Source organism: Loxodonta africana, chromosome 27 (genome assembly GCF_030014295.1).
Source record: "Loxodonta africana isolate mLoxAfr1 chromosome 27, mLoxAfr1.hap2, whole genome shotgun sequence".
NCBI classification, from domain to species: Eukaryota; Metazoa; Chordata; class Mammalia; order Proboscidea; family Elephantidae; genus Loxodonta; species Loxodonta africana.
Window position 1 is genome coordinate 36,423,370 of NC_087368.1, and position 24,638 is coordinate 36,448,007.

The following is a 24,638-nucleotide window of genomic DNA, read 5'->3' on the forward strand; positions in this document are numbered from 1 at the left end:
TTTGAACTATGGTGTTGACGAAGAATATTGAGTATACCATGAACTGCCAGAACAAACAAATCAGTCTTGGAAGAAGTACAGCCAGAATACTCCTTAGAAGCATGGGTGGCAAGACTTTGTCTCACATACTTTGGACATGTTATCAGGAGGGACCAATCGCTGGAGAAGGACATCATGCTTGGTATAGTAGAGAATCAGCAAAAAAGAGGAAGACCCTCAACAAGATGAATTGATACAGTGGCTACAATGGGCTCAAACATAGCAACAGTTGTGATCATGGTACAGGACTGGGTAGTGTTTCATTTTGTCGTACATAGGGTCACTATGAGTCGGAACCGACTTGACGGCACCTAACAACAGCTCCAGCAAGGCAGAATTTGAAACCTAGCCATTGAAACAACCAGAAATAGCCCTTACTACATGCGTGTGTGTGGTAATCATTTTAAACTAGCCTGTTAACTGAAAATGTTAAAACTGAGCCTCTAAGAGAAAATCAATTGTAATCTAGATGACAAAGTCCATCTCACTATATTCTTGATGATACAGAAGGGACACGTTTTAGCATTTAATTATATCAGTAAGTCTTTCTTAATTCAATACTTCAAGCTCAGCCCCCGTAGCACGTCTTCCAACCGTTCTAATTGCGTATTGATCATCGAGGTTCTTGACATCAGGCCACTAGGCATTTCCTGGATGTGTGCACAGCTGGACATCTCATGTCCTGAGAGACAGCCTGTGTTCCCATCTCTGTCCTTCCCGTGAGCATTTCCTGATGCTCAGCTGGTGTATGTTTCTAGGTAAGATCAACTGCCAAGGCACTCACTTTATGCTGGTGTTTAACAGAAAACTTGCTGAGAGCAGGCATCTACCATTGTACCTCAATGCCTGGACCACAGGATGCGGACAGTCATATCTGTTGAATAAATACATGATGGCGTACGAGTCCCAAGTAACTTGTTACAGGGGCCTTCCCTCACTCTCACAGTCTGCTAGATAAACTTCTGAATAAGTGACCCTCAGCTCCATCTTGCCATTATATGAAATGACATTTTTTTTGGTATCGTCATTTATAACTGCTGTTTGTAACTGCGACCTGTGTATTCAAATGGTGAGCTGATTTTCCCACGAAAGTCAGCCCTGGCGTGACTCTGGGAGACCAGTCTGTCCCATCTTGGATTCCATAATTTAAAGAACTTGTTGAGTTTTTAGTTAATTAAAAGGAAAGGAAAAAATAAAAATGAGTTGAAATCTCAGAGTTACAGGGTAGGGAGAGGGGAGCTAACGCTTCTCTTGTTAAGAAAGATCCATTTCAGCCCTTTGACACACCTCACCCACGTGCTCCTCACACAAGGTGAAGAACTGGCTGCCCCTGGACCGGTTGGTCCTTCTCCTCCTCCCAGCCAGGATCTCCTCCATGGAGGCCACAGGCACTGCATCACAGGCATATTGCCTGACAAAGCACATTGAGACTCACTCAGTAAATAATGATTAAATGAGGGCACGAACAAAGGAATGTAAGAATTAAAAACCATCTGCATCACATACGTGAGAACCCTTCTACAGAAGCTGTTTGCCATTTGAGGCAAAATGAGAAACTCTTGTTGAAGATGGAATGGGCTTCCTTCCTCTGGGGCCTGGTCCCTCCCTGAGTCACGGCCCCAGGGCCTGGTGGGCAGGGCGACGTCACTGAGGCTCCCGCCTGCCCACTTCCAGGCTGGAGGAGCACGATGCCTGGGCTTGGGCGTCTGACCAGGTTCAGAACCTGAGGGAAGGCGTTTTTCCTTGTATGCCCTGGGTCTCAATTCCTTAACCTCTGGATGGCAGTGACCGTTGTTAGCTCTTGGGGCCGGTGTTTCAAAGCCTTGTGCGGAACACTTGCCTCAGATAATTCAAAAACCAGATTTCCTAGCCCCTCTTCTGCTCTAAAGAATCCTACTCCAGGGGGTGGGCCAGCGGTCTGCGTCTTTAACAAGGCTGCCAGAGGGTTCCAACGCAGCCTAACTTTTGAGGATTCTTAACTTGGGTGCAGGGAGCCCTGGTGGCACAGTGGTTAAGCGCTCACTGCTAACCAAAAGGTCGGCAGTTTGAACCAAGCACCTGCTCCTGGGGAGAAAGATGTAGCAGTCTGCTTCCGTCAAGATTACGGCCTCGGAAACCCTTCGGGGCAGCTCTACTCTGTCCTGTAGGGTCGCTATAAGTCGGAATCAACTCTACAGCAGTGGGTTTTTGGGGTTTGGGAACTTGACATGCAGAGGGCAGTGGTGATGAAGTGGCAGAAAACTCGCCTTCCGTGCGGGGGACCTGAGTTCGATTCCCGGCCAATCAGAGTGCCTCGAGCGCAGCTACCGGCCGTCTGCTGGTGGAGGCTTGTGTTGCTGTGATGCCGAACAGGTTTCGGTGGAGCTTTTGGACTGAGACAGACTAGGAAGAAAGGCCTGGCCATCTGCTTCTGAAAACCAGCCAGTGAAAACCCCTTGGGTCGCAACAGTCCGAAACCATTGTGCGTGGGGTTGACATGAGTCAGGGGCCAACTTGATGACAGCTAACAAGGACAGCGACCACTGGGTGCACCTCACAGGCACCCAGGAACTACCTCAGCAAATGCGTGGCCAGGGTGTCCTCTCTGGCTCTGTGGGCCCGCAGAGGGACTCCATCTGGGTCTTTTTGACAAAGCTCCCCATAGGGTCATCCCTAGTGATTCCATCACTGCTGTGCGAAGTCCAAAAGACATCCCTTGCTCTGCAAAAGACTGCCTTAAAGTGCTGCAAAGTAAAGATGTCACCTTGAGGACTAAGGTGCCCCTGACCCAAGCCATGGTATTTTCAGTCACTTCATATGCAGGTGGAAGCTGAACAATGAATAAGGAAGACCGAAGAGTTGATGCATTTGAATTATGGCGTTGATGAAAAATATTGAATATACCATGGACTGCCATAAGAACGTACAAATCAGTCTTAGAAAAAGTTGTTGAATGAGAATCTAAACTTCTGTGTAAACCTGTAAACCTTCCCCCAAAACACAACAAAATGTTATTTAAAAAAATAAAAACAATGCTGCAATAAATAGCTTTTATATTAAAAAGAAAAAATAAGTATAGCCGAAATCCTCCTTAGGAGGGAGGATGGCAAGACCTCATCTTATCGTACTTTGGACGTGTTATCAGGAAGGATCAGTCCCTGGAGAAGGACATCATGCTTGGTAGAGGGTCAGTGAAAAAGAGGAAGACCCTCAACAAGATGGACTGACACAGTGGCTGCAACCATGGGCTCAAACATAGCAGTGATTGTGAGGGTGGCGCAGGGCCGGGCAACATTTCATTCTGTTATTGGTAAGGTTGTTATGAGTCAGAGCCAAGTCAGTGCCAACTAACAACACAACAGTGAGTGTGACTATGCTGAGTGTTCGTGTGCCTGCTGTATTGGCCATCTGTGTCTATTTTTGGAGAAAGATTTATTTAGATCTTTTGCCCACTTTTTAATTGGGTAATTTGTCTTTTCATGACTGAATTGTAAGAGTTCTTTATATATTCTAAATACGAGTCCCTTATCAGACATATGATTTCTCGCCTTCTGTAGGTCATCTTCTCACTTTTCTGTGGTGTCTTTTGAAACAAAAGTTTTAAAATTTGATGATATTCAATTTATCATTTTTTCCCTTTTTGCCTGTGTAGTTATTTATTTATTTATTCATTCATTCATTATTTATTTATTCATTTGCTTAATCCCCCAGCAGATGACATGTAGTGTGAAGCCAGGGGCCACGCTCACCACTGTGGCCCCAGCACCTGGAACTGGGCCTGACACGGGGAAGGCAGTCAGTAAATATCTCCTGAATGAGTCAACAAGTAAACAAATGTAAAGCTCTTCCTGGAATCACCCAACAACCTTCTGGTTATGAATTACCTTCTCTGATTGGCCTCTAGGCCAAGATTTCTCTGGCCCTGCTGATATGAGCACCACTCTGCACAGGGAAGCTGTAAGTTAACGCACTGGCCTTCTGATTTCAGTATCTCCGATGAGCAGGGCACAGAAGCTGTAAGTTAACGCACTGGCCTTCTGATTTCAGTATCTCCGATGAGCAGGGCACAGAAGTTCCCACCACAGCTGTATCTGCTTCCCTAGTGTGTTGTTCCAAAGCCAGCTTCAGAGCCTGTGTAGCCGAGGGCCACCAGCCTGCACTGAGGCTGGGAAGGCCACCAGCCTGTGCGTACATAGCTGCCGCTCCCCTGGACATCCCTCCAGTCCTGTCCTGTGCTGAGCCTTGTCCTAAAGCTTCTGCCTCCTCTAGGCCACTGCCTCTCCCATGGTGTCTTCTGTCACTGCCCTTCCCATCACAGTGCTCCACCCAGCTAGGCAAATTCCTCTTCTCCCTTCAAGACCACCCCAGAGCTGCCTCCTTTTTAAAGCTTTTATTGACTTTAAGAAGGGGTGGAGCCTGCTACTTGCTCTTGTGGGGATTTGCTTAGGCCCCTTATAGCCGGTATGGCATTAAGCTTATGACAGCCTTTCTCCCCTTGCTCCCGTATTGAGGTGCGTTCACTTGTGGCCTTTTGCCCACTAGGTGCAGTCTCCCCAAAAGTGGGAATCCCTTTTTATCTGACTTTGTGTTCTCCTCTCCCGCTCCTGGCTGATGCTTCATAGGGGTTCAGTAGGCAATTAATGATTGGATGGATGAACAAATGAACAGATGATGTCTGGTTTTCTCCAAGGGAAACTTTGAGTATGTTAGGACTCTGAGAAGTCTTGAACTTGACCCTCAGGTTGCCAACCTTTTGGATACACATAGTACATAGTTCCTGAGTGGGGGCCATTTGTGTATCCCAGACTTTTCACCTGTTGGCACAGGCAGTCCAGCACAGCCCATTAAGACAGGTGTCAGTGTATTGTCTTACAGATGAGAAAATGGAGGTTTGTAGAAAGGATAATTAATTTGCCTGAGGACACATAGCTGTTACATATCTGAGCCAATAGCCAAAACCAAAAACCAAACCCATTGACGTCAAGTCAGTTCCGACTCACAGCAACAGTAGGACTACCCCGTAGAGTTTCCAAGGAGCAACTGGTGGACTCAAACTGACCTTTTGATTAGTAGCCAAGCTCTTAAACACCGTGCCACCAGGGTTCTGAACCCTTAACCAAATAGGGGTAATGCCAGAGCTTGGGTACTTCATGTGCCGTAAGCCTATGCATCTTCTTTGTGGATGGGGATTTCATGGCTTCTGTCCCAAAGGAAAAGGAGCCCTGGTGGCACAGTGGTTAAAGTGTTTGGCTGCTAACCGAAAGGCTGGCGGTTCAAACCCACCAGCCACTCTGAGGGAGCAAGATGTGGCAGTCTGCTTCCATAAAGATTTACAGCCTTAGAAACACTATGGGGCAATTCTACTCTGTTCTTTAGGGTCAGTATGAGTTGGAATGACTCAGCAGCAGTGGGTTTGGTTTTGGTTTTAGTCCCAAAGGATTCCCTTCTGGGAAAAGGATGGTTATTTCTGGTGAGGCTCGGGCTGACTCATCGTGGAGTGGGGCCAGTGAAGTCTTTTCTGGGAATGAACTCTCTGTCAGCTCGTTGGGCCAGGTGATTGGGAACCCCTGCTCACCTCCGACTCCTTGGCTGGTCAGGGAATTCGGGACAAAGTGCTCCCCAAATGTACATGGATTATATGTTAACTAGGAGCCCTAAGGAAACCCTGGTGGCATAGTGGTTAAGTGCTATGGCTGCTAACCAAAGGGTTGGCAGTTCAGATCTGCCTGGTGCTCCTTGGAAACTCTATGGGGCAGTTCTACTCTGTCCTATAGGATCGCTATGAGTCAAAATCGACTTGACAGCACTGGTGTTTTTTTTTTCTTTTGTTTTGGTTTTGGTTTGAGGAGCCCTAATGGCACAGCAGTTAAGAGCTCGGCTGCTAACTGAAACGTTGGCAGTTCGAATCCAGCAGCCACTCCTTGGAAACCTGTGGGGCAGTTCTACTCTGTCTTATAGGGTCACTATGAGTCCGAATCAACTCGGTGGCAATGGGTTTGATTTGGGTTTTTTTGATATATTAACTAAATGAGTTAACATGAAACCTCTCTTACCACCTCATAGGAATCAAAACTCATGTGCTTGGAGGAAGCAGGGGTGCCTCAGGTAAAAACCAAATGCCAGACTGGTGGCCAGGCACGGAGGGCGGCCATAAGGGCCACTCAGCCTGGTGCTGTTCCCCTGGAGTTGAGGGTCATATTCGGTTTGACAAGCACCTGTGCGAGCTGGAAAAGGAGAAGATGAATTTCAGACTCCACCTGGCACTGAGCATAAGCCTTTCACGGGCCTCACAGATTTCCTGCCCTGACAGAGAGCTGTGTTGATGGTCAGATAAGGGCCCACTTCAGAGTAAAATCAAGTGCTGTAAATACTGCATGGAGTCCCTGGGTGATGCAAACAGCTAATGCACCCAGCTACTAACCAGAAGGTTGAGGGTTCAAGTCCACCGAGAGGAGCCTTGAAAGAAAGGCCTGGTGAACTACTACTGAAAAATCAGCTGTTGAAGACCCTATAGAGTGCAGTTGTACCCTGACACACGTGGGGTCCCATAAGTCAGGCTCAACTCGACGGTAACTGATTTAATTAAATTCTAAACGATCTCACTTACATGAAATACCTAGAACAGGCAAATACATAGAGACCAAAGTTCATCAGTGATTACCAAGGCCAGGAGGGAAAGGGCTTGGGGGAGTCATTGCCTAGGGGGCACTGAGCTTCTGTTAAGGGCGATGGAAAAATTTGGAAACAGAGTGTGGTGATGGTTGCATCCCATGATGAATGCAATTAATGTCCCTGAAATGTACACGTAAAAAATGTTGAAATGGCAGTTGTTGGGTTGTATATATTTTTATCGCATCTTAAAAAAAAAAAATCAAATGCTAAGTGATTGGGAGGAAGGACCTGGAGACCAAAGAGGCTTGCTCACTTCGTTATCTGATTCTTGCTGCCAGCCACTGCACATTACAAACGGGGCTGGGGTTTGGCTTCACCAGCCAAGCTCCCGGGCTGGGCCAGCCAAGGTATGTCTGGAAAAGAGAGGGACTTTGCCAACTCAAGCATCTCGCCTGCCAGGCAGACCAGCAAATGAGTTTCTTCTCGAAGTCCTTTCATCCGAATCCCCCACGAGCCAAGGCCCGTTTATTTAATAAATGCAAACTCAGTAGCTACTAAGTGCAGGCTTGGTGCCAGGCCCTGAGAATAACAGAGGCAAAAGGGCAGACCAGATATGCTTTTCATCATTGTGTTTTTAACAGATGTTAATTTATGTTTTCTTGATTGTGAGAGTAATGAAAAAGTAAAAAATTTTCTACCCACAAACTCCAGGGAAAAACCTGATAGCATTTTATGGTATTGGAGGACCCTGTTAGCAAAGGAAAAGCGAGACAGAGAAAAAGGCCAATTATGTGAATCCTCTTAAAATGGGGTCCAAAATTTCATAGTAAAAATGTTTTAAAAAGTTTCAATTGGGACTGTACTGGAAAAATAAAACTAAAAATGATAAAATTTTAACGTTTTTTCTATCCTATGTGTAACAGAACTTATATTGTAATTAAAATTATCAGAGACGCCTTAGACCCAAGGAAAAAAATTATCTGTTTTATTAGCGTCATTAAAATAACAGTTCACTAATTTCTGGAAAAAAGGAAGGAATCAAATGCTGGCCGGGCAACTTTTGGATGTGAATTATCTCACTATATCAGAAGGCAACATCCTTTGCTTTGTATGTTGACTTTTTTTTTTCTGCACAATCACAAAAGGGTCATTTTTGCAATGGCATTCTTTCCAATGGCGTCTCTTGATCTCTTTTATTTAAATTTTCATCTTCTGAACCATCTTGAAGTATTATCATCCAGGATAATTTTGACTCCTTCAACAGTTAACCAACCTAACTCAGCCAGATCCGGGCTTATCAGTGGCTTTGTAGTGCTTTAGACAGTTTTCAAACATCACTTTCATTGATTTCATGAAAACCTGCATCTTTTGTAGCAAGGTTTAACTTTCATTCTGTAGTAGATTTGTGTTGTATTTGGATTGAATAATCAGATGTCTGCACCATCTGGCAACTAGGGTCAATGGATAGACAGTCAGCTTTTTGACTGGTTCACATTTCCAGTCAGCTGAGTGTCTGTCAATCATTAGCCGTGCTAAAATGCTCAAGTTAAATTCCCTAAGCTAAAGTCAGTGAAAGCAAGGATTGGGACTTGGAAGAAACAGCAAAGGAGAAGCCTGGTTTCTGGGATCTGACCCATATACCTGGTGGGCACCACATGCCTGGCAGAGGTAATAGGCAGCCCCCCACCAAATTACCATCTACTGATGTGTTACCTAGACCCAGGAACAGCTTAGCAGCACATTCCAAGAATTCAGTTTTTTTTAACTTTTCTGTGACTACAAGGTGCCAGCCTGATGACCAAGGGAGTCGTAGCTCTATAATGGCCCTGTTTTTTAAGTTATGCCCTGAGCATGGTCGGGAACCAGGAGAACAAAGGGGATACTGACATTGCTTTGAGGTCAAGTGCTGCCCTGATGGGGAGAGATATGCAATTTTGGAAACTAGAGTCAGAAAGTTTTCTCTTCTTGAATGTCAACTTTAACAAGACTCGTTAGCATGTAAGTATCCCAGTATTCCCCTTCTTTGGCCTCTTCCCACTTGGAGCAAAGGCCCAGCACTTTCCATGGTTCACAATGTAAAGCATGCTATCTTAGGTCAGGTTCCCCAGATGGGAATCTTGTGCAGCTAATTTATTGGGGACGTGCTCTTGGGAGAAGAGGAGTGGAGGAGCAGGATGGGGCAGAGGAGGGAACCACACAAGGATGAGGTCTCAGCTGGAGTCAGGCTCGGCCTGATCCCACAGGAGCTCTGGAGAAAGACTCTTTGCACCACACATTTGGTCCCACCTTGAGTCCAAGGGGAAACCCTGGTGGCGTAGTGACTAAGAGTTCAGCTCTAAACCAGAAGATCAGCAGTTCAAATCCATCAGGCACTCCTTGGAAACCCTGTGGGCAGTTCTCTGTCCTATAGGGTTGCTATGAGTCAGAATTGACTCGAAGGCAGTGGGTTTTGGTTTGAGTCCAAGGAGGTGGACTTTTGTACTGGTATCAGTCACTGGCTGCAGAACACTGGGGTGAAAGTCAGGGTGTTGTAACCTCCCAGGCTCAGTGGCTCCCATTCAGCTGAGAGCTGTTGCACCAGCTTAATTAAGAGGGATATGGGTGCAGCACCAACACCATCCACACGGGGAATCACAGTGTTTGCCAAAGCCTGCGTTCTCATTTCAAACTCACTGCTGTAGTAGGAGACAGGTGTAGGATGCAGGCAGCTTTAGTAGCCGCGGGAGGGCAGGGTTGGCACTGCCAGGCGGCAGGAGTGTGACCCGTGGCATCCCTTCCTGCAGCACCATCCCTGGCGCACATGAGTCATGACCCATAGCTTAACTCTCATCCCTAGAAGGTTTCTTATTCCCGTCCGGAACTAACCAGAATTTTGAATTTTTTATTTGACTGAATAGAGTGGAAGAGAGATTTGGGATAATGAAATAAATTCTAGTCTGATGTTATTTTCTAAGCATTTTAGAATTAGCAAAAATAAGGCAGTTCAGCAGCTCTTGAATAATCAAAAGGAGTCTTAAACCAAAGCCAAGTCAACTGCGGTCACCTCAGATTCCAGAGTAAACTTTTGAAGTCTAAGTCATTCCTGCGCACACATGGAAAAATTAAAAAATTTTCAGGGCAACTGACCTTTAAGGATAGACCTTTCAAAACGGTCAACGATTACTTTAAAACAAAGATGAGAATGTATGGGGCCAAGGAAACTAGATTAATGGAAACACAACAGCCAGAACAGAAGTAATGAGAATGTTCAGGCACTGCAGAGAACGTAACTGTCTTAGGGTGGTTCTCTAGAGAAGCAAAACCAGTGAAGCATATATATATGTGTGTGTGTATGTGTGTGTATGTATATATGTAGAGAGAGAGAGAGAAATTTATCTCAAGGAAATGGTTCACGTGGTCATAGAGGCGGGCAAGTCCCAAGTCCGTGAGTCAGACATCAGGTTGGAGGCTTCTCCTGACTCATGTAGCTGTAGGTGCTGATGAATCCCAAGATCAGCAGGTAAGATGGCAGACTACTGGCTCACAGGCCATGGAGGCCAGTGAATCCCGAGACTGGCAGGTAATATGGCAGGCTTCTGGCTCAAGTCCCAAGAACCAGAGGTCAGAAGATAACAAGCCAGATGCAACGTCCAAAGCAAGCAAAAGCCATAAAGTTTCGTCAGAACACCCATGTATATTGGGTGTAGGCCATAGCCCAAGGAAACTCCCCTTACAACTGATTGACTGATCATATCGGATCACATCAGGGAGGTGATTACATTATATCACAAAACGGAAGATAACTACGTCATTATATAACTGCCAAACTATATCATTACATAACTGCCAAACCAAGTTGACACACAACTTATCACAGTAACCAATGTCATTGAACAACTTATGTAGAAAACGTGGAATGGTAACTTAAACGGCTGTATAAACCTTCACTGAAAACACAATAAAATATTATTTAAAAAAAAAAAGAATCGATATATATTACATGATTACCGAACCCAGTTCCCAAATCCTTTGTAATGCTCATTACCTTACTAAGAAGAATCCCTTTCAAACCAGGAGAGGTTTTCAGTTTAAGTAAAGGTCTGTCCTTCTTTTTTTTTTGGATAATGTTTTATTGTGTTTTCGGTGAAGGTTTACACAGTAGTTTAGGTTCCCATTCAACATTTTCTGTACAAGTTGTTCTGTGACATTGGCTGATATATACCAAACCATCATCAAGTCAACTCCAGCTCATGGCGACCCCATGTGTTTCAGAGTAGAACTGCTCCAAAGGGTTCTTAAGGCTATGACCTTTCGGAAGCAAATTGCCAGACCTTTCTTCCGAGATGCCTCTGAATGGACTTGAACCGCCAACCTTTTGCACCACTCTTGAGAATAATTATACCAGGATGACAGACCTGAACCAGGATTGTGCCAGGGAAACTGAGAGCTGAGGTATGCTAGTATTGGGCTCACTGCCTCTGATGCCCACAGGCTGACTACTTAGGATGTAGGTAGCCTCTGGAGCCCTTGTGGTGCATTGGTTAAGAGTTTGGCTGCTTACCAAAAGGTCAGCAGTTCAAGTCTACCATCCACTCCTTGGAAACCCTACGGGGCAGCTCTGCTGTGTCCTGTACAGTCACTATGAATTGGAATTGACTCAACAGCAACAGGTTTGGTTTGGTTTAGGTAGCTTCTATTTGGGCCAATTGTGGGCATCGCTTCCAAGGGAAAAAAGATGTGAGAGAGGTTGGTGGTGAGAGGCCACCCACAATAAATCATTAGTACCAATCTTTGAGACGTGCAGGTCTTGAGGCAGCATTTAAGAAGCTATTCTCTAGCTTTTTTTTTTTTTATTGAAACTGCCAATGCGTGTCCTCTAGGTTCCAAGAGCAGTCCCTCACACTTGGGGTCTCACTGCCATGTAAATGTCTGTTTCTCTGCTGGGAGGTCTTCTCCTTCTAAGCTATGAGCTCTTTAAGGACAGAGACTAACATCTTTCAGACCTGGTTCCTCACCACTGAACATGGTGTATGATATGACTTAGCTACCCAGTGGATGTTTGTTGAGCAACGCGAGGGTCCATCCTGAATCCTGGGCTGCTGCCATGTATATACATGGGCTTGTCATCCATGAGTGTTTGCGGGCAAAATATATGAGCAGAACCTTGGAGGGAGGGGTGAAGAAAGGTGCTCCTGACCATGGGGAGAGCTTAAACAACAGCGTGGAGATGGTACTGGGCAAAAGGTGTTTGTGGGATAGTAACACATATGTGCAGTGGGCCAAAATGGGTGCCAGGGTGAAGCCTTTGAACTTTATTCTGTTTGTGGTGGGGAGAGGTGTGTTATAAGAAGGTTCGTCAGGCAGCCTGTTGAATGGCCTGGAGAAAGGAGTGCTCCTAGCAGTGGCTCTCACATATCATGGTACAGCAAAATCAGGTATTTTATCACTTATCGTTTATTAAGAATGCTCATCCCAGGCCCCAGGCCCTCTGAATCTACTCGGAGACCTCTCAGTTGTCTACTCAGAGATGACTGAGGAGTAGCCCAGGAATTTGCATTCTTAAAGATGGTCCCAAGGTGATTCCAATGCAGGTGGTCCTCGATCTCTACGCTGAAACCAGGGAGAGCTGTAGGGAAACTTACAGTCATTGAGTTCAGTCATTGCCAAGATTGGATGCCAAAAATATACGTGAGTGTTTCCTTTAGTATTTCTGCATCTCATATCTTTTGTTTCGTTGTATTTTGGGTTGTTTTCTCTTGTTACTTTCTAAGTACAGTTTTTCTTGATGTCTGACATACAAAACTGGTCAGTTAGCTCAGCTGGTTAGAGCATAGTGCTAATAATGCCAAGGTCACGTGTTCAATCTTGTACGGGCCAAGAAAAGACGTGGCTTTTGGAGCTGTGGTGGCGCAGTGGTTAAGAGCTCTGCTGCTAACCAAAAGGTTGACAGTTTAAATCCACCAGCCACTCCTCAGAAACCCTATGGGGCAGTTCTACTCTGTCCTGTAGGGTCGCTATGAGTCGGAATCGACTCGACACCAGTGGGTTTGGTTTTTTGGTTTTGGACACAGGGTAGTCTCAGCAAGTGCTACTTCGTCTGTTCTGTACCTTCTTCTTCACCAAAGTCTGCAAGATACTCTCTCTCCTTGGAAGTCTTGATTTGACGTGAGGGACTTGGAGAGACCCTGTGAGTTATGAAGAGCATCCTGGCTTCCCTTTGATGGTGGCTGTAGGCCACAAGTCCTTTTGGGAAGACAGCAGCTCCCTGTGCCTTTTCTCCCCTCCTCTGTCATGCCGGTGTGCTTAGCGTCCAGCCTGCGATGTCACACTGGGAAGCCCCTCCCACCCTGGCACCCATCCTCCGACCTGGGAAGATTGCCTTGCCGGAAGTATCTCATCCCTCGCTGCTCAGGCCATCAAAAGAAACCCTCTCTTTCCTTTGGTGTGATCTTCCCAGGGTTTGATTTTCCTAAACTAGTGAGACCTTGAAAGGCAGAGTTAGGGTGTGGGCTTAGGATAAAGGGGCAAAGAGTCTACCTGGGTGCCTTTTAATCCAAGCCTTAGGAGGTTCCAGCTCACACGTGGCCCAGTCCAGTTCATCAGGAGAACACCGGGGTTTGCAGCCTAAGCGTTCATTGAGAATGAGGAGTGGCTTTGCTGGACCTTGTCCGCTGTACCTGTCTTCCCAGGGAACCTGTAAAGGAGACTGGGCAGCAGAGGATGATGGGGACTCGGCCTGGTCAGGAGGCTTCTCCTCCCGTCACAGTGACACTGGCTGTTGACTGGCAACTGCCCTAAGGGAGGCCTGCGATGGCCTCACTGAGGCCACTTTGCTCCCGTGTCCCATGCACCCAGCCCATCTGTTGATGCTTTTCTCTTTCAGGAGGAGATGGGCATTTCCTGTGAGCTGCTGGAACCGGACTTCCTCAAGTGCAGTGTGGGATTTCCTTTCATGAGGTCGAAGTCAAAGGTAAGGGGCCGAGATAGGGCACTTCCTTGGCACCAGCCCCCAGCCCATCCCACTGGCCACTGACTCCACAGCTGCCTCCCCCTAGGCTTCCTCACACAACAGCTGGGGCCTTGGTGGGATCGGCGCCCTCCTGTCCACCGCCAAATACGCCAGAGTTTTTATACTCCAGAGGGACCACAGTTACCGTGGCTCTTGCACTTGGTCAGGCAGCATCTGCTTGGCCTCTCCAAAATCTTTCATTCTGGAACTTTCCGTCCCACTTTCAGTCTCCAAGGCAGTGGAGGAGATATCTTGTGGGCTAATGTCCTGGAGTCCTGACTCTGTTACTCTGCTGGGTACTTGTAATTTTATGAAGAGACCTCTAAAAAGTCTTCTTTTTTTTTTGTTCTTTTTTTCTTGTACTTTAGATTAAGGTTTATACAGCAAACTAGTTTCTCATTAAACAATTAATATGCATATTGTTTTGTGACATTGGCTGACAACCCCACGACATGTCAATACTCTCCCCTTCCCGACCTTGGGTTCCCCGTTACCAGCTTTCCTGTCCCCTCCTGCCTTCTCGTTCTTGCCCCTGGGCCGGTGTGCCCATTTGGTCTCATTTTGTTTTAGGGGCCTGTCTAATCTTTGGCTGAAGGGTGAACCTCGGGAGTGACTTCAGTACTGAGTTAAAAGGGTATCTGAGAGGCATGAGACCTCTCAAAAGTCTCACAACATAAATAATTGTAGTCATTAAAAAAAAAATTAGTCACTTTTGTGATTATAATGGCCCAAAGTTTCTAAGCTCAAACAATAATACAGTATGGCATATCCAGACATGCCAACATTCTGGGGAGATGCAAAGATATGTAGAAGACATGATTTTTTGGAGGCAAAGCTAAACTCTGAAAGACCAAGTCTGCCTTTTGAAATGGAAGCCATTTTCTCTGCTATGATTTGAAGGAAGTTGCATACTCCTTTACTACCTTCTTCCTCCAGAAAATGAAAGCTTACGTCCTGTCTCCTGCCTGTATCATAGAAGCAGACCATCTTCATCTCTAAGGCTTATTGGCCCCAGTACACGGCAGCTGTTTTGTAAACCAATTGTAAGAACATTCTCATGAGAACAAAGGCTTGCCCATTTCTTAACAAATTCCCTGAAGGGTGTACCGGCTCCAAACTATGATGGCCGTCGCATGCATGACCCCTCAGCCTATTTCTGGCTTCCTTCCTCATCCTGTCCACATTCACCCCTCTGCCCCAGGAAAGGTAAAGCCTCAAGAAGTGGCTGCTCTCAGAAATGGATCACACTAATGGACCACAACTACCACAGCCTCCACCAGACTGAGTCCAGCACAACTAGATAGTGCCCGGCTACCACCACTGACTGCTCTGACAGGGATCACAATAGAGGGTACCAGACAGAGCTGGAGATAAATGTAGAACAAAACTCAAATTCACAAAAAAAAGACCAGACCTACTGGCCTAACAGAGACTGGAGAAACCCCAAGAGTATGGCCCCCGGACACCCTTTTAACTCAGTACTGAAGTCACTCCTGAAGCTCACCCTTCAGCCAAAGATTAGACAGGCCTATAAAACAATAATACACATAGTTCAACCATGTATACGAGACTTAATGGGCACACCAGCCCAGGGGCAAGGACAAGAAGGCAAGAGGGGACAGGAAAGCTGGACAAATGGAAATGGGGAACCCAGGGTCGAGAAGGGGAGAATGTTGACATGGTTCGGGGTTGACAACCAATGTTACAGAACAGTATGTGTGTTAATTGTTTAATGAGAAACTAGTTTGCTCTGTAAACTTTCACCTAAACCACAATAAAATAAAAAAATGAAAACAAGAAAAGAAAATGGATTATAAATAGCTGGCAGAGTAGAGGCCCAGTCCCTTTAGACTCCAGGTAGGGTGAGGAAGGGGTGAAGGAGGAAGACCCCGAATGGTGGATACCATAGCTTGTAGTGAAATACATGTCACCCCATGGACAGATTTCATTGAAATCTTTTGAATCACACAAAATAGACTTAATTGAAAAACTTTCACAGTTGCCGTTTTGTGGTAAGGTCTAGCCCACATCACAAATCAAACCTGAGGTATGTCTTGCTGTCTCTAGGGGAACGTTAAATTTTGCCGAAAGTCAGTACCGCCCAAAGCAGCCATAGAGCTGGTAGAAGTACAAATGTCAGAGAAGGTCCTTCGCACCCCACCAGTTTTTTCTAGCCAGTTGGCACCACTAATTCCTCCCACCTGCAGATGTTAGGACCTGAAGTAAGAGTAACCCTGAGGAGGGGAGGGGAAGTCCCTGGAGAAAGCCATAGGAGCTTCCTACGTCTACAGCCTGGCTTGCCCTCCTCAGACCTGATGGTGTATCAGGCTACAGCCCACCTGCTAAGCCTCATGACCACACCATGGGCTTTCTTTGGTTGGTGGTGTGTTTCAGCCTCTCAAGCCAGCCCACCCAGTTTCTGAACTGTTCTCCCAGCCTCCGTCTTTGATTTTGGTTTTCACCCAAGTCTTTTGCTTCTGATCTTGACCTTTAAAAAAAATAATAATAAATCAGGCTTCCTGCTTGGTTCTTACTTTCTGCTGGGATAAGGCCCTTGAGTTTCCCTTCCTTTGTGCCCTCTCACCCTGTCTTCATGCTCTCTGTAAGCTGACATGTCCCACTGCAAAAGAAATTTCTGTCTAGAAAAAACCTGTTGCCATCAAGTTGATTGTGACTCGTAGCGACCCTATAGGACAGAGGAGAACTGCCCCAAAGGGTTTCCAAGGAGCACCTGGTGGATTCAAACTGCCGACCTATACATTAGCAGATATAGCTCTTAACCACTGTGCCACCAGGGTTTCCTCTGCCTAGAAAGGGATATCCAAAGTCCGCTGTAGATGCCCTGTTACTTTCAGGAGACTTCAGTTGCAAAATTAGATTATCACCTAGAATTGGTCATAATGGAACCCACGTATTTCGATATTAAATATGGCATGGACTCTCGGAGCTTGATGGAATTTAGGAACCATCTTGTCCAGCCTCTTCTTTGTATCAAAACTCAAAGAGGTTAATTGTCTTAGCCAAGATCACCCAGTTTGTGGTAGAGCCTGGTACTGTAACCCCTAGCCAAGAGGTGGTCCTACAGTCCCACAAGTGCCTGGCATGCATATAGTCTTTTATCAGCATGATGAAAGCCTTTTGCCCACAGCCACATACACAAAAAAAAACACCATTGCCGTTGAGTCAATTCTGACTCATAATGACCCTATAGGACAGAGCAGACCTGCCCCATAGGGTTTCCAAGGAGCGGATGGTGGATTCAAACTGCTGACTTTTTGGTGAGCAGCCAAACACTTAACCACTGCGCCAACACCGATGTTCCCCAAATCACGGAGTGCTCAGGGTGCCTGAGATGACTTTGGGTGGTCCATGAGATTATTTTAGGTGATACGTGGACCCAGCACTGAACGACATTGACTCTGACAGTGAGTGAGAAGATTATTGGCTTTCCAACACTCTTTTAGTCCTCACCACATGTAGGAGGAAGCCTCTCACAGTGCTGGCATGTCTTTAACACCTCCCTGTCACTTTATAATCTCCCTTTTTAACAACGATGAGTAGACTTTGGGCTCAGAGCCTTCAGTAGGGCAGCAGGCTCCAGCTTTACTTGGCTTTCATTATGTTCATTTTCACGGCAGCCTTCTTTCTACGACAGGTCACCTTGGATCCTTTCTATGGTGGTGATATAAAATTCCCTCTTAAAATATTTAAATGAGTGAAGCAATAAAAGTATGAGGTAAATAATATCACAGGTGATCAGATGTGCAGGTGTGGCATAAAATTGGGAAGACGATGTGTGAGTGAAATTTAGACCAAAACCAAAAAATGAAACCAGCGTGCCGTCAAGTGGGTGCAGACTCATGGTGACCCCATGTGAAATGTAGACAGTCCTGGTTTAGAGAGAACAAGGCATCCCTTCCTAAAGAGAGCTCAGAGGTTAGAAAGGACAGCTTGTGGCCAGAGTGTGTTTTGGGCTTGGATTTAGTGTTAAAGCTGTGCCTCTGGCCTGACAATCAGAAAGATATATGCAAAAGTTAAAGGCTGTCATGAGCATGAGATTTCAGAGGTAATAAACTCCAGAAGATCCCAGCCAGCACAACTAGAGCTTGGCAAGCCGCCTGACACTGACCACCACTTTCTCTTTCCCTAGTATGAATTCAGCGTGATCTTTGATACAAGCCACCTGTCTGGAGAAGAGGATGTCCTTACATTCATCGTTACTGCTCAGAGGTAAGGGAGAGGTTGTTTTTCATTTTAAAGACTTTGCCTGGTCCTGCTTTTGATGGTCCCCAAGACTCTGAGGAGAAAGAAAAAGGTTCTTCAGTAACAAAGCTGGAACCACTGGGTAGAATCAGATCTTTAGGGTTAGTGGTTGTCTTCTCCTGGTTGTATAAGCCACTGCTTCAGACAGAGCTGGGAGGGACTGAGGAGTCATGCAGTCCAGGAGAGACAGGTCTCACCTGAGAGAGAGGACTCTCAGCCAGGGTCACACAGGTCACACGGCTAGTTAGCTCCTGCTTCATCATGTTTCCCAGATCATACAAATGTCCTCTGTGGGTTGTCAGGCAGGGCCAGTGTTCTCTGGGCATGCTGGTACCTTCCTCAGTAGACGAGGAGGTACCGTCAGCCTGAGGGCCCAGCCAGACCTGCTGGCAGAGGCCCCTCGAGAGAGCTTGTCGTGGAAGCCGAGTGGACGAATAATCACGGAAGGGGGCAGCACTTGCCCCTTCAGGAGTGTGTGTCTGCCTCTCTCCAGTTTGGCTGGGAGGGCCTGGGAGGGCCTTTGAGGAGTTATGAGATGCCTCCTCAAGCCAGAACCTGTGAGCTCCTTGAAAGGACTTTAGGTAGCACTTGGCCGACAGCTGGGATGGAGAGAGAGGTACTTAGGTGACTGGATAGGAAGATGTTATTGTTGTTGTTGTTGTTGTTGGCGGCCAACAAGTGGGCCCCTAGCTCTCAGCGGCCCCATGTGTTCCAAAGTAAAACCACTCCGTAAGGTTTTCTCGGTCGCGGTCTTTACAGAGGCAGATTAGCAGACGTTTCTTCCATGGAGCTGCTGGGCGAGTTTGAACCGCCAGCCTCTGGGCTAGCAGTCCAGCAAACCACTTGCAGCACCACCCAGGCTTCTGAGTGGAAAGGCACACACGTTGATTGGAGTGGTGTTTGGATACCCTGGGCAACCGTTTTATTTAAATTTTTATTTGGAAACGATAATTCCTGTTGATGGACTCCAGAAGGGCTTGATGGCAAGTGCCATGAAAGGATCCTCATGTGAGGCGTCTGTTTTCAGTCTGAAGAAACGTAGCAATAACATGGCGGCAAGAACGTGCCCTGTCACACCCTGAGGGTGGCAGGTGTTGGAGTGAGTTGGGGAATCCTGAGCCATCTCAGAGGAACAGTGGGGGACATATAAGGACAGTGGAAGGTGAGGCCCAAAGAGGAGACTAGGCTGGGCCACAGGGACGAAGGTAGCCTTAAAATGTCTGAACAAAGGCCGAGGGGAGCCATTGGCACAGTTGAACACCCTGACCACAGACTACAGAGCATGGGACTGCTGAATTTAATAACAGGGGGCAGATACCTGCTCAGACCTGGAAATTCTCATTTCCTGCTGCTTCTTGGAGCCACAGAAAAATTACTGTTGCTCGGCAGATTCATTAACGTGCTTCCTTGTGGCTGCGAGCTACGACTGCTAATCAAAAGGTCTGCAGTTTGAATCCACCAGCTGCTCCTTGAAAACCCTCTGGGGCAGTTCTCTGTCCTGTAGGGTCGCTATGAGTCGGAATCAACTTGACGGCAATAATTTTTTTTGGCTCTTGGTCTCTCAACACTTGGGGCAGCCAGTGTTCCTTGCCATTAACATTTGGCAGAAACATGACACAAAAGGGACTTTCCTTGTCAAGGGTGGAAACTCTTACTGCTTCCCAACCCCATTCAGGGCTAATCAGAGGTGTCAGAGAGGAAGGGAAAGCCGAAAACCAGGGAAAGCTTCGCTTGTTAAAATGACGTGTCCACGGACCTTGGTCCTCTGGTCTTGGAGGCACACTGGAACTGCGTGGGGAGCTCTAGGAACTACTGATGCCTGGTCTCCCCTCCTCCCCCGGAGATTCTGTGGCTCTGGAGTGAGACCCCCCAGTTCGGGATTCTTTTAAGAGCTCGTCAGGTGATTTTAATGAGTAGCCAAAGCTGGGAACCACTCCGTATCATCTTTTTCTCTGGGCTGGGTGTGTTTTCACTCAATCAATATGTTAACCAGAACCGGTTGCTATCAAGTCGATTCCAACTCACGGTGTCCCTGTGTGTCGCAGAGTAGAACTGTGCTCCATGGGAGTCTTCAAGGGCTGTGAGCTTTCAAAAGCAAACCACCGGCCTTTCTTCTGAGGGACCCCTGGGTGGATTTGAATTGCCGACCTTTCAGTTAGTAGCCAAGTGCACTACCCAGAGACTCCAAGTATCTCCTACCAAACCAACCCAGTTCAGGGCGTCAGCTCCAGGGGAAGGCTTTCTCTCTCTGTCGGCTCTGGAGGAAGGTCTTTGTCCTCAATCTTCCCTGGTCGAGGAGCTTCTCAGGCACAGGGATCCAGGTCAGAAGGATGCGCTCTGCTCCTGGTACTGCTTTCTTGATGGTATGAGGTCCCCAACTCTCTGCTTGCTTCCCTTTTCTTTTATCTCTTGAGAAATAAAAGGTGGTGCAGGCTACACCCCAAGGAAACTCCCTTTACATTGGATCAGGGAGGTGACCTGAGTAATGGTTGTGTTACAATCCCACCCTAATCCTCGCAACATAAAATTACAATCATGAATTGGAGGGTAACCATACAATACTGGGAATCATGGCCTAACCAAGTTGATACACACATTTTTGGGAAGACTTATTTCAATCCATGACAGGACCTCATAGAACAGAGTAGAACTGCCCCATGGGGTTTCCAAGGCTGTAATCTTTACAGAAGCAGACTGCCACATCTTTCTCCCATTGAGCGGCTGGAGGATTCGAACCACTGACCTTCCGTTTGGCGGCTGAGCATTTTAACCACTGCACCTTCATGGCTCCTTAAACATCTATTAAAACACATAGTATTTCCCAGCCACAGTGCTAAGTACCAGGCATGTAAGTAGATGCCAATAAGTCACTAAATTCAAGAAAATCTTCTTATGCACTCTAATATTGCTACATGGTATCAGGGACTCCCAGTATAAATAAGTAAATATTGGAACCTTCTAATTCCGTGAATCGCCAACGTTAAGGAAGCCATGTTATCTGTCAAACTCACAGCAGAATACTTCAGGCACTCATGTCTTTCCAGACTGTGATGAAAATCCTGCCTCTTTGCCCCTGAGGGCACCCAGGGCCTTGACTCCCTGCTAGGAAGGGAGGATCCCTGAAGCTCATTGTCTTGAAAGCCACAGTTAATCTTTCCTTTCTTCCTATCACCACCCTTTGGTGGGGACCATCAGTGGACCGTCAGGCAGGGCTCCTGCCTGCTTGTGGGTTTAGGAAGACAAAGTTGAGACTAAACAGTTGCCCTGAGCTGGCCTTCCCACCCTGGCTTTACAGAGCACGGGAGAGCCTCCCAACTCATGAGCACACAGAGATGGGGACCCTTTGGGTGCTTGACCTCTTTGTCTCTCTTTTCAGTTTAGCTCAGTCTGGAGCAGTGGCATGGATTCTATTGTGTCCCCCAAGAATGCATGTCAACTTGGCTAGGCCATGATTCCTGGTAGTGTGTGTTTGTCCACCATTTTGTGATATGATGTAATTATCCCCTGTGTTGTAAATCCTACCTCTGCGATGTTAATGAGGCAGGATTAGAGGCAGTGATGTTAATGAGAAAGGACTCAATCTACAGGATTAGGCTGTATCTTGAGTCAATCTCTTTTGAGATATAAAAGAGAGAAGGGAGCAGAGAGACATGGGGACTTCATACCACCAAGAAGGAAGAGTTGGGGTGGAGCATGTCCTTTGGACCTGGAGTTCCCGTGCTAAGAAGTTCCGAGACCAGGGCCAGATTGATGACAAGGACCTTCCCCCAGAGCCGACAGAGAGAGAAAGCCTTCCCTTGGAGCTGATGCCCTGAATTTTGATTTCTAGCCTCCTAGACTGTTTTTTTTTTTTTTTAGACTGAGAGAATAACTTCCTCTTTGTTAAAGCCACCCACATATGGTGGCTCCGTTATAGCAGCACTAGATAATTAAGATAAGCAGTCACCCTGATGACAGATGAGGCTGTTGGACCTGAGCTGCCACTGGCCACAGGTGGCTGGACAAATGGAAGGAACCAATTACTCAGACCTGGCAGGATGCTGGGGCGGGGAAGGGAGTGGGCAGGGAGGTGCCGTCCCAGCAGCAGGGGATGTGCTGGCCTGAGCCTTGCCCGTTGCAGTGATTCTGAGGCTTTTATTGTCCCCGGGAAAGGAAGGGCAAGACAGTTTTGCTGTGTGAGCACCTGTTCCCGCTGCCTCTGCAAACTGTGGCTGCCCGTTGTGTGAGTGATGTCACCCGGTAGGCGGAAGGCAGATGTGGAGCCGGGCGGCACTGTGGCCCTGTGGGGTCAGTCACAGAGCACCATTGTTCCAGCACAATGGTGGGGGAGGGAGGTGAGTGCTATTTAAGTGTCGTGACCATTCAGCACTTGTTGGAAGGGGAGGAAGGCAGTGGGGTGGGGCCGAGGAAGGGCCGGGACCAGACCAGGACCCAGCACAGGGTCAGGGAGTGCTGCGGGGGAGAGGCCAGCATAAGCCTGCCCAAACCTCAGTGGGTCTGCTGGACTCTGGGGTTCCACTCCTGGAGGGCGAACTCAGCTCTCGACTGGGATTCCACGTTCACTCCGTGTAGTGGCCCCAGCCATAAGTGCCGGGTTCAAGGACAGACACCTACAACCCAGACTCTTGCCGGGGCGCTGGGAAGAGTTCCTTTTCCTGGAATATAATCACAATTGATCTTTGAAATTTAATAAAACAGTCAAGAAAAGAGAAGTTAGGTTCTGTGTGTGTGTGTTGTATGTGTGTGTGTCTCTGTCTTGCTTCCTATGCCTCCCCCCACCACCGCCCGTCTGGTATCAGGGGTACAAATCACAGTGGAAAGAACTCTGGTCTGGGAGTCGACCGAGTTGGGTTGGAATCTGAGCTCTGTAGGGCTTGTGGTGGGGCCTGCAGACAAGTTTCCTAACCTGTCAGAGCTATTCCTTACCTGTCAAAGGTGGGTAATCTCCCTCCCTCCTGGGGTCACTCTGAGGACTAGGTGAGGTGATGCCGTAAACTGCACAGCTGACTGCTGGCACATGGTAGCCACGCAGCAACAGCAGGTCCTTTGCATTCCTTCCTAGAATGACCGCACAAAGTCTCCATCTGTGCTGACTCCCGAGAGTGGTACCCGGATGTGGGTATGCTACAGCCAGAAGCCTGTAGCAAGAACACCTCTGATATTTATCAGGGCAGTGTGGCTTGGCTCTCTGTGGATGATGAGTGATGTCTCAGGGGGAAGTAGCTGCTCAGGTCCTGCATACACCTTCCTGGCTGTGGTGCCTTCACCCCGCCTGTCCATTTACCTGGGGAACAGCGTTTACAGAAGTGGTGTGCACTGGCACTGCCCACCCAGAACCCCCAGCACTCAGCATTCCCACACTCTTACTGGACAGCTTCTAACTTCTAGTACCAGCAACTCTGCAGAAGCTTCCTCTGGTCAGAGCCCACCCGCCTGTGAGCATACCCCATCCCCATCGAGTTGATTCTGACTCTCATCGACCCTATAGGACAGGGTAAAACTGCCCCATAGGGTTTCCAGGGAGCGGCTGGTAGATTCAAACTGCTGACTTTTTGGATAGCAGCCGAGGTCTTAACCTGTGGACAGAGGGCAGGGCAAACGTGCCAGGGAGCTAGTACCCCCACTACCACCAGCAGCAGCAGGTCTCAGGAGCCCATGAGTAAAGACCCACTCACACTGCTGCCCAGAGTGCCCCACCAAAACTGAGCCCCAGCGGCCACAGCACTAACCTCCTGGATTTGTCGTTGTTATTGCCGTCAGCTGCCATCAGGTCAGCCCCGACTCACATCGACCCCGCGCACAACAAAACGAAACACTGCCCAGTCCTACACCATCTCCACGATGGCTTACAGATGAGACCGTTGTAATCCATAGGGTTTTCATTGGCTGATTTCCAGACGTAGGTCGCCAGGCCTTTCTTCCTAGTCTCTCTTAGTTGGAAGCTCTGCTGAAACCTGCTCAGCACCACACAAGCCTCCACTGACGAGAATGGTCGTCGCTATGCATGAGGTTCATCGGTCGGGAATCGAATCCGGGTCTCCGCACGGAAGGCGAGGGCTGCACCACTGAACCACCAATCCCCCAACTTCCCTTTACGGTCTCTTTCCCTGCCTTCTCTCACCTCTCCGTTCCCCTCCTGGCGTTTCCTGGGATCTCCTCCTAAATAAACTACGTGCGTTCACATCTCTGTGAGCAGAACACAGACAGTGGCATGCCTGCTGCGGCTGTGTGCGGGGACCTGGAAACAGAGCTGGGGATAAATAAGGGGCAGAGACCGCTCTCCAGGAATGTGGAGATTTGCCTTAGTGCTGAGCAGAGGCAGCCCGCTGTCGCCCAGCGGGCTCGTGCTGGCCGGTGGTCATTGCTCTCTCCCCTCACAGTGGCAACGTGGAGCGCTCCGAGTCTCTGCACGACAACGCCCTCTCGCTGACGGTGCCGCTTATGCACGAAGTGGACACGTCCATCACGGGGTGAGTAGCCCATTCCTGGGTTGCCAGAATGCAGGGTGCCCTCTGGTGGAAATGTGTGCTTCCTGTGTTTGCCTGTGTGGCCCGGGGTCACTGCCCCGCCTACTCCCCTTCTTCCCAGCCTTGAAAAGGGGGACGCAGCTTGAGCAGTAGTGGTTGCACCCTTCTCCCTCCTTGTTTCTCCTCTTTCCCAGCTCCCACCCACCCAGTGGGTACCACAGGAAGTTTGATGACAATCGTAAGCCCCATAAGCCTTTGAACATTGTATACACCTTCGTATACCTGCATCC

At 47.8% G+C, this 24,638-nt stretch overlaps 1 protein-coding gene across 3 annotated transcripts in view; it reads left to right on the forward strand.

The window, feature by feature from the left end:
• ITGA9 (integrin subunit alpha 9) overlaps positions 1–24,638 on the forward strand; it is a 395,095-nt gene that overhangs the window by 289,131 nt on the left and 81,326 nt on the right. For all 3 annotated transcript variants that reach the window (XR_010319610.1, XM_064277483.1, XM_064277482.1), the window contains exons 19-21: positions 13,493–13,579; positions 17,769–17,848; positions 24,262–24,351. Coding sequence is in view for 2 of the 3 variants with exons in the window: in XM_064277483.1 (XP_064133553.1) it covers positions 13,493–13,579; positions 17,769–17,848; positions 24,262–24,351 (257 nt within the window). In the remaining variant the exon portion in view is untranslated. The remainder of the gene's footprint in view (positions 1–13,492; positions 13,580–17,768; positions 17,849–24,261; positions 24,352–24,638) is intronic.